The sequence below is a fragment of the Mastomys coucha genome, unplaced genomic scaffold, assembly GCF_008632895.1.
Source record: "Mastomys coucha isolate ucsf_1 unplaced genomic scaffold, UCSF_Mcou_1 pScaffold14, whole genome shotgun sequence".
NCBI classification, from domain to species: domain Eukaryota; kingdom Metazoa; phylum Chordata; class Mammalia; order Rodentia; family Muridae; genus Mastomys; species Mastomys coucha.
In genome coordinates, this window is record NW_022196896.1 from 113,476,154 (window position 1) to 113,486,619 (window position 10,466).

The 10,466-nt window shown below is 44.5% G+C and overlaps 1 protein-coding gene across 4 annotated transcripts in view; it reads right to left on the bottom strand.

The window, feature by feature from the left end:
* The window catches only part of Usp40 (ubiquitin specific peptidase 40), an 83,662-nt gene that overhangs the window by 11,354 nt on the left and 61,842 nt on the right, over positions 1-10,466 (bottom strand). For all 4 annotated transcript variants that reach the window (XM_031368323.1, XM_031368325.1, XM_031368324.1 and 1 more), the window contains 7 exons: positions 9,494-9,617; positions 5,784-5,878; positions 4,103-4,221; positions 3,381-3,446; positions 1,907-2,117; positions 1,700-1,795; positions 262-356 (listed from right to left, as the gene is read on the bottom strand). In XM_031368323.1, coding sequence (XP_031224183.1) covers positions 262-356; positions 1,700-1,795; positions 1,907-2,117; positions 3,381-3,446; positions 4,103-4,221; positions 5,784-5,878; positions 9,494-9,617 — 806 coding nt within the window. The remainder of the gene's footprint in view (positions 1-261; positions 357-1,699; positions 1,796-1,906; positions 2,118-3,380; positions 3,447-4,102; positions 4,222-5,783; positions 5,879-9,493; positions 9,618-10,466) is intronic.

Below are 10,466 nucleotides of genomic sequence, written 5' to 3' on the forward strand. Positions count from 1 at the left end.
TTACACATGAAACTGCCTGGGCCTGGTGTCTGCAGACGCTTTCTGCCGCGACTCAAAACCCATCAGCATCCAAATGGAGATGCCGGCTGAACACGTGCTAGCTCTACATAGGGATGAAGATGACAGGGCCTGACCTGGAACACTGCTGGGTAACAACGAGGGCCCTGCAGAAGGTCAGGTGAGGTGTCTGAAAAGGTAGTGAGTATGCCGGGTCTTCATCCCTAGTGGACCTGATGGAACATGGCCAAGCCTTAGACTTACCTTCTCTTTTTTTCCAGAGCTAGCCGCTTCTGGTTTTCCTTCCCAATGTCATCTCTGATTGTGCTGAAATCATCATTGTCATCAAACAAGAGATTCTAAATTTTAAAACAATAAAACCAAGGTTTTTAGTCTGGCCTACATTTAGAACAGGCAGATGGTAAACTATCCAAACTAAAAAGAAAAAGATGCTCAGAGTTAACTGATTTTTGAAAAATTCTAAATTTTTGTCAGTCTGTATTTATTTGTATATGTGGAAGCATATGCATGCGTGTGTGCTACAGCACACATGTGGAGCTGAGACGACAACTCTAGAGACTATCCTTCCTGTGGGTGCGGGGATGGCTCAGCAGGTAAGAAGAGTACTTGTGGCTCAAGCATGAGAATCGGAAGTTAGAACTCCAGAACCTCTGTGGGAAAAGTTAGGCATGTTTGCTCATGCTTGCAGCCTTTGTTCTAAGAGGGGCAAAGAGAGGGGGACCACCATGGCTTGCTGGTCAGCAGCCCAGTTCCAGCTTCAGTGAGAGAATAAAGTGGAAGGTAATAGAGTAGGACACCCAACATCCTCTGCTGGCCTCTGTATGCATGCTGTTCACAGCTACACACACAAATGAATAAAAGGAACTCTGCTATTAAAGCCCAGACTGGCCTGATACTTAGAATTCTCCTGTCTCCAACTCCTAAGTGCTGAGATTCTAGGTATAAGTGACCATGCAAAGCTGTTTGCTAGTATTTTACTTAGAGTTAGATTTTTTTTAAGATTTCTTTATTTATTTTATGTATATGAGTACACTGTAGCTGTACACATGGTTGTGAGCCACCATGTGGTTGCTGGGATTTGAACTCAGGTCCTTCAGAAGAGCAGTCAGTGCTCTTAACCGCTGAGCCATCTCGCCAGCCCCAGAGTTAGATTTTTATGTTTCTTGGGGGTGACGGTTCATATTACCAGCCAACTTGACAGAATGTAGACTCACTTGGGAGAGAGGCATACCTGTGGGGAATGGTCTTGATTGACTTAACTGAGGTGGGCACCTGCTTACTGGTGGCATCATTCTCTGGACATGGGATCCTGGGCTGTACAGAATGGACTCTACATCCTGACTATGGTCGTGATGTGACAAGGTTCCTCAAGCTTTTGTCACTGTGCTTCTCCACCATGATAAGCTGCAATAAGCCCTTTCTCCCTTAAGATGGATGCTTTATGAGAATGATGGGAAAGAAACAAGGACAAAGGTCATAAGCAAGCTGGCTAAGTCCTTTAATATTGCCCTTGACAGTGCTGGTCTCAGGGTCTACCTGCTGTCCTTACACAATGAATTATCAGTCTTTCCCTTTTTCTCATTCACTTTCTGAAACAATTTGTGTAAAATGAGACTATCTGGTAAACTTCTCTGAAATATTTGATCCTTGATTCAAAATGATAAATTCACTTTTAACCCACCTTAATGCCAATAGTGTCTCCATCTTTCAGGTAATATGGCCCTCCTTGCAGAGTCTCTTGGTTTTTCTTTTTTTTCCTCTTGGCAACTTGCTGGTTCTGTTGGAACATCAAATATCAACAAGATTCAACTTGAAGTTTTCACTGCACTGTCACTGTGAAAGACATCAGGTCAGTCAGCCCTGGCTTCTCTGAGCAAGCCCAACTTACCCAGCTAGATATTGGAAGCCACTCAAACTTTTCAGGAAAATATTTGGCAATTTCAATTTTCTCCACAGGAAGAGAATAGAAGTCAGCCACTCTCTGCCTCAAGGAGCCAGCAGTCCATCCTCTGGTGGTGTCCCATACCAGGTCTGTCGCCAGGGAGTAGGCTCTCTCACCAGGGATGCGTAGCTGTGTCCTCAGCAGTACATCCTGGGGCCTATAGAAGAGCAAAGCAGATGCCCAACAAAAGCATAGAAACGATGGATGCTGCAGACTGTGATGGGCAAGGTTTCCCCGCCCTTCTTCAGTTCTTGAAAGGTGCTCAGATGGAGGTGGGGACCCCACCCCAAGTCTGCAGCAGAGCTCCTGTAGCAGCATGACAATGGGACGAGGCTACTCTATTGTGAAAGCCACTGTTTACAAAATATTAAGACTGTCTGCTAAGAAACTCCTAGAGAAGCATGCAAAGTATACAGAACAATCACCAATGCTCATAAAATACAGATAAGTATGTTGGGAAGAGGCACAGTCTGACTAGCAATCACAGCACTAGAAAGGTCATGAACAAGATGACCTGTTTTCATTTGCCAATTCAGGAAGCATCTAAATGATATTCAAGGTGGGTTTACAGGTGAAATCAATACTCGTGAGCTCTGCATATGGGACCAGGAACTACCAGAAACCTTTCATGGAGATGAGCATTTAAGAGATTTAAAGTGTCCACACAAGTTGGTTCCTGATCTTCCTGCCTACAGATGTGCTCTTAGAAAGTCACTGGGGTTGACTGAGGGTCAGGCCTGGATGAAAGGGCATGTTTTCCAGAACAGGCTGACAGTAAGAGCAATCTCACTTCAATGGAGAGAAGGAAGGCAAGTCCTCACTGATACGACACTTTGATTGTAGATGATTTGGGGTGCTTCATTAGTTTATAAATAATTACTACATCATAGATGCTATTGCAGGTTTTGGGGGTGCAGAAATGAAGAAATGAACATAGTGTTTGCTCTCATAAGCACTTATGTCCCAGACCAGGAGACAGACACTTGGAAATCCATCTCAGCACACAGAGGGAAAACGTGTCTTATCAGTAGACACTGGGAAGAAGGTAGTACAGGGGCACAATGATGGGTGGCACTATAAATCAGATGCCCTGAGGAGGGCTGTATCATTAATGCCTCAGGTTGTCAAGCACTCAGTAACACCTTGAGTATGACAGAAAAACTATCAGTAGCTGCTGTTACACCAGAGTGAGTTATAGGAACGCCATACAGATCTCTAGAATACAATTTAGTTTGTTTGTTTGAAGCAGGTTCTTGCTGGATAGCCCAGGCTGACCTTAAACTTATGGTGCTTCTCCTGATTCAGTCACCTAGAATTGTGGGACAATTCAGAATCCAGGGAAACAGTACACTTCTGATCAGGCTCCTACATTCTCAGCAAAACCACCACTCCGTGGGAAGTGTACAACAGGCTTCCTTACCCCAAGTCCTCCTCTTTTTGAAGGAGCTCTAGGCAGAGCTCTGCTCTCCGGCCCAGTCTGTACTCCCTGGGAATTGAAATGGAGCAACTGAGTCAGTCACTAGGTTTTCTGCCAGCCCCAGGCCCCAATTCCAAGCATTTTCCTGAAGGACTGCCTTCTGACTGATGCAGCCAAGCACCCAGGCTTTCAGAAAAGGAGAGTATCTACAACACTGCAGTGGCTCCTCACTGCACAGGAAGGCCCAGCTCTGAAGACAGGCAGATGCCAGTCAAACAGCCCTCCAGCCACAGTTGGTTGCATTGCTTTTTGGTTAATAATTAGACAGACATGAGTGAATGTGTTAGGGCTGCTTTTGCCAAAGGAAATCAAATGCCCCAAACACACCCACTAAGATTCTGGAGGTGGAGCAGCTGGTCACATGTGCCCTGAATATCAGAGGGCTCACTCTAACTCCCACATCACTCTGAAGTCCTTGAAGTTGTGATCATATGGTCTCTAGAGCACAGAGAAAATGCACAATGCTATCTATGTCTGATCTTAGTGTGGAGGCTGGTGTTCTCCCAGAGTTAACTTGAGCGAGAAGCTTATCCAACTGACAAGTTCCTAGGGACAGGTTTCCTGGGATAATCTGACGCATGGAACAGCTTCCCTCATAGGCCCATCTTGCTCCTTATCCCTTACAGTGGCAGCAGGAGGGTGACCAGGAATCCAGAGACACGTACTTGAGCTGCCGCCAGTTAGTGCGCAAGAGCCTGCTGGGGCGCTTGCTCTCCACTGTCCAGACTCTAAGCAGGGCCGGGGACTGGACAGTGAGCTTCGAAATAGAAGGCAAGGCAATGGCCTAGAAAAAGAAAGAGACATATTGCCACTGATTTTAAAAGTACTTGAAAGCATCTGAATGAGACTGAGGGATGAGCACCTCTGTCAGTGTCAGTAAATCAATTTGTTTGAAACTCCATGAGAGCTGGTTGTAGCAGGACGTGCCCACAACCACACTTGGGAGGTAGAGGCAGGAGAATTAGGAGTTCAAGGTTATCCTTAGCTGCATGTTTGTATTCCAGACCAGCCTGGGATACTGTCTTAAAAAGTCAAAACATTACAGAAATATCTGTCTTAAATGAAGTATATCCTGGTACTTTTTATATTCCTTCTACTAAAAAAGACCAGAAAAATGAGCCTTCTATTTTTAAGTCCAAGTTTAAAAAAACACCTATTTTATTATTTTTAAATTTTGAGACAGGCTCCTGCTCTGCAGCCCAGTTTGGCTAATCCTCCTGCCCAACCTCTTGGATACTGTATATTACAGTACTGTACTGGCACTCATGGCTGAAAAACTACTGTTGTTTGTTATTTTGAGACAGGATCTCTCCATGTAGTCTCTAGACAGACCAAGCTGGTAATAAACTCACAGAGATCCACTTACCTCTACTCCCAAGTGTTTGGATTAAAGGCATGTGCTACTAAATTAGAATTGAAAAACTTCTTAATCATGTTTTTACAAAGCCACTTAACCAATTCTATATGGGTGTAATTCATACATGCAGAGCCTGCTCAAATAAAGCAAGGGCTCACCTTCAGCTCTTATCTACATAGACACATGTCTTCAAACACAGGGAGGCCCACACCACACAGTGTGCTCTAATTCCACAGGAGCAGGTAACTTTAAGCACCTTTTATAATGAAGATGAAGTACAGAAAGCAGCCTTTGTTCAGTTTTTTAATCTAAAAATGGCCACTTTTTATCTTTCAACAGAGTACAAGCAATAAAAAGGTCTTCCCATTGCCATTGCAAGTCATACTAGGTCCCGCATCTGTCCCTTTAGTAACTGCCATGCCCACCACAGTCTAACAGGACAAGATACTGTCCCATCACTGTGTGCTATCGTCATCCAGCCTTCCCATTTGTATGGTGAGATGTGACACATGGACAACAAAATGTCCAGGTTAGGATCCTAATGCAGACAGCTCTCCGCTGACTAAGGAAACCCATACAGCACAGCTTGGAACTGAGACATTTAGCAAGAAGATCACAATGTACAAACAATATAAATGAAGAGCTAAAGGGAATGCTTTTTAAATGATTCAAGAAGTCATGTTTCCCTAAAAAGTCAAAAGGAACATAAGCTACGGGCCTCGGAGGACCAATCCAAACACAAGCACAGCATGCCTGTGGGAACAGTGTGAGTGGGAAGGAACCACTGGGCAACAGCACCAACAGATACCAGAAGTGTCTATGTTGAATGTGGGCTGCCTGTTGGTACTTACCCCTGACCATGGCATATAACACATGCCATATCAGGACAGACTGTAATTGGGGGAAGAGGAAATAGAAGAATAGATTAATTAATATCTCCCTGGAAGAAGCCATATCAACACAAAGTATGCTGCAGGAAGGGGCCTGACCTGAGATTTCAGTTCCACCAATGTGGCCTCTTCTGAGATCTCCATATCTCCCAAGTAGAGGAGAGAGACTTCTGCAGGCTCGGGGCCAGGAGCACCTTCAAAAAGACAGAGATGCATGTTTGAATAATCTAACTGTACCTCATGTTTCTGCCTTGTTCTCAGACTGTAAATAGGCTTCCTTAATCAATGCCCAAGCCTCTAACTTGGGTCCTAGGCATGTGCTTGTGAAGTCACTGTCACTTAGCAGTTAGGGATTATGCTCTCTCCTGAGTGACTGCTCACACTTATGCTCTCTCCCTGAGTGACCGCTCACACTTATGCTCTCTCCCTGAGTGACTGCTCACACTTATGCTTTCTCCTGAGTGATTGCTCACACTTATGCTCTCTCCTGAGTGACTGCTCACACTTATGCTCTCTGCTGAGTGACAGCTCACACTTATGCTCTCTGCTGAGTGACTGCTCACACTTACGCTCTCTCCTTGAGTTACTGCTCACACTTATGCTCTCTCCTGAGTGACTGCTCACACTTATGCTCTCTGCTGAGTGGCTGCTTACACTTACGCTCTCTCCTGAGTGACAGCTCACACTTACGCTCTCTGCTGAGTGACCGCTCACACTTATGCTCTCTGCTGAGTGACTGCTCACACTTATGCTCTCTCCTTGAGTTACTGCTCATACTTATGCTCTCTCCTGAGTGACAGCTCACACTTATGCTCTCTCCTGAGTGACCGCTCACACTTATGCTCTCTCCTGAGTGATTGCTCACACTTATGCTCTCTGCTGAGTGACCGCTCACACTTATGCTCTCTGCTGAGTGACCGCTCACACTTATGCTCTCTCCTGAGTGACAGCTCACACTTATGCTCTCTGCTGAGTGACCGCTCACACTTATGCTCTCTGCTGAGTGACCGCTCACACTTATGCTCTCTGCTGAGTGACTGCTCATACTTATGCTCTCTCCTTGAGTTACTGCTCACACTTATGCTCTCTCCTGAGTGACTGCTCACACTTACGCTCTCTGCTGAGTGACTGCTCACACTTACGCTCTCTGCTGAGTGACCGCTCACACTTATGCTCTCTCCCTGAGTGACCGCTCACACTTACGCTCTCTCCCTGCTGGCTGTTCTGCCTCATTCCTCCCTGCCTCACAGAAGACTATTGGCAGACTACATTCTTCTCTTTCTCAGAACACTTACCTGAATTTGTAATTTGTAATACATATTTCCCTGTATGTGTGCATATTTAAGAGCAGGCTTTGTAAGAGGAGACAGACTGTCATGGTGTTTATCTACCAATGTCTGTTACGATGGACTCTATATGGAAAAGGCTCAGTAATATTCATAGAATGAATCAAGTCTTAATAAGAGGATCTATGTACACTTGAAAATAAAACCCAAACCAAAAGCTACTACCTAGCCAGCGGCATGTGCCTGTAATCCAGTACCTGGAAGCAGGCACAGGAAGATGACTGATGTCAGGGTCATTCTGACCTATAGTCTGGGCCAGTTAGGGCTATACAGCAAGATCCTGTTTCAAAAAAGGTAAATTTGGTGGCCAGTGATGTGACACAGCAGATAAAGGTAATTTTCTGTGAAAGACTGGTAACCAGAGTTCAAGTTTCCAAATCCATGTAAAGGCAGAAAGAGGGAACCAATTCCACAAAGCTATCTATGTATACCCCATGCACACACAATTAGAAACAGAATAAAATAAAACAACAAGGGTGGGGGGGCAGCATGTCAAATGTTCTCTCATGGAAAACACTACTAACTAAAGTTCAGGCTCAGGATATCTGTACTCATTTTTGTTTTACTTCTGTTGCTTTGATTACTATGGAACACCTTGTGAACACATACTAAGAAATTATAGCTTAATTCTACCTAATTAAATGAAGTTCTTTTCCTAAGTGGCTTTTTGTTAAATTCTTGCTTTTAGAGAGAGGGTCTTACTATGTAGTCCTTGGTTGACATTGATCCTAATCTTGCATCAGCCTCCTGAGAACGGGGAGTATACGTGCATTCTATCACTTCTAGCTTGCCAGTGGTTCTTATGTCTCCCCAAAATCTAAAGACTAAAATAATCCCACTGTGACACAGAAGCACTACCCAAGGCAAGCCTCTCCCTTTACTAAAAAAGAGATGTTACAGTATGTGAGCACACCATAGCTGTCTTCAGACACACCAGAAGATCTGAGCCATCTCTCCAGCCCCACAATCATGATTTCTATCACCTAGATATCTTTAGAACTACTAACAATGAACTAATATAATCTAATCAGAATAATTCTCTGCAGATGCCACAGCTGACCCTTAGGAGAAAAGAATTTGACTGACTTACATTCATTTCATTGTGCAAGTTTAAGACATATGAACAAATATGGTTATAAGATGTTACAATCACACTATATCCCTAAAGAGGCGGACCTGCTAAAACACCTGCATCCCCTTTATCCACAGTTCCCGTGAGGAAGCACACTCTCTCCAGTGAAGGGAAACTCTGCAAAGGTGTAGTGTCCACTGTGACGTATGACTGGACTCTGAGTGCAACAGCAAATTCATGCTACCAGTACTACAGTTCAGCTGAGATGACACCTGAGAGGCAGCCTCTGGGGTCTTTGGTATACTCAGAAAGGCCCCAAACGATGCAGTGTGGATCTAGACTCCAGCTCTCATTCTTGCCATTTTGGTCATGGGAATGGTGAAGCCACAATTATGAGGCCCATGACAGTAAGTGGGGCTGTTGCTCTGAGGCTCTTGAGAGCTGCTACATAAAAGGTCTTTGAAAAAGTACCAGGTATTAGTAATACTCAAGATCTCTGCACTAGTTTATTTTTTGGTCAACTTGACATAAACTGCTTCAGTTCCTACCTCCAGGTTCCTGATAGAGTTCCTATCTTGACACTTCCCTTAATGACGGAAAACTGTAAAGTATGAGGCTTATTTGCCCTTTGTCCCCAAGTTACTTTTGATCATAGTGGTTTATCATAACAGGGTAGGCAACTGCTAAGATTATAGCACTTCAAAGAGCTTACAAAGCACTGCTTAATAATGAATATTAGTATGAGATCATCTGTTAAAAAGGAATAACTGGGTTTTCATTTTCTTCTTCTTCTTCTTGTTGTTTTTTGGTTTTTGTTTTTGTTTTTTTTTTTTTCGAGACAGGGTTTCTCTGTATAGCCCTGGCTATCCTGGAACTCACTCTGTAGACCAGGCTGGCCTCAAACTCAGAAATCTGCCTCCCTCTGCCTCCCAAGTGCTGGGATTAAAGGCATGCACCACCACCGCCCAGCTCTAGTACCATTTTTTTTTAAAAGATATATTTATTTATTATATCTAAGTACACTGTAGCTGCCTTCAGACGCACCAGAAGAAGGTACTACAGAAGGTTGTGAGCCACCATGTGGTTGCTGGGATTTGAACTCAGGACCTTTGGAAGAGCAATCAGTGCTCTTAACCACTGAGCCATCTCTCCAGCCCTGGATTTTCATTTTCAACTTTGGGTGTGTGTGTGTGTGTTTGTGTCCTGAAAGCAGTCTGTGAACCATGTCTATATAGTGCTTGAGGAGGCAAAAAGATCCTCTGGAACAGGAGTTACAAATGGTTGTGAGCCACCATGTGTGTTATGAGAACTGAATTCAGGTCCTCTGGAAGAGTAGCATATGCATTTTTGATGTGAGTATTGTAGCTGACTCTTGCGAGCACTGTTCTTACCTTGGGTGGGAGCAGCTCCCCAGCTGCTACCTTTAGAAAAGGCACAGTTTAAGTGGTCCCAAATCTCACAGTGTCCTGAAAGCCTTGCAGGCTGGTACCACCAGATGGGCATCTTCAAGTGACCCTGAAGAACAGAACATTTTAAGACGGAGTCTTTACTTCACTAGTTATAGGCAGCTGGGAGCTTTCTGTTATTGGTGCTGGGAACCAGACTTGGGTCCTCTGTAAAACCAGTCCATGCTGAAGGCTGAGCCATCTCTCCAGCCCTCATATATACATTTTCTATGGTGTTCTCTGAGAAGAGACTGCTGAGATAAATTATAGGTCCAGGGATTTGTCCCAACACTGGGAGTAACTGGGACCAGTGGGACCAGGCACACAGGAACTCTGTCAGCCCAGTGACTCAGGTTCCTTCCAGTCTGTCTGGGCTGGTGTCCAGAGCAGACCTTGGGCGCAAGCTCTGTAGCCAGTCCCACAACACACAGAGGAAGCCCCACTCCCAGGTGATCTAACAAGCACAGGACCCCAGGATCCCAGAATCACAGGATCACAGAGTCAGCTTGATTCTGAGGAGTTCAGGCACAACCAGGATCACAGGAAGGACAGTATCCAGTCAGATTTAGCAAGGGCAGGTAGCACTAGAGATAACCAGATGGCCGGGGGCAAGTGTAAGAAAATAAACAACACAAAGCAAGGTCACTTGCCATCATCAGAACCCAATTCTCCTATCATAGCAAGACCTAGACACACCATTATACCGGAAAAGCAAGATTCAGATATAAAATCACTTATGGAAATAGGAACAATAAAGAAAATAGAAAGAGAAACAACCCTGGCCATACAAAACCTAGGAAAGAAATCAGGAGCCATAGATGCAAGCATCACCAACAGAATACAAGTGATAAAAGAGAGAATCTCAGGGGCAGAAGACACCATAGAAAACAGTGACACAACAGTCAAAGAAAATGCAAAA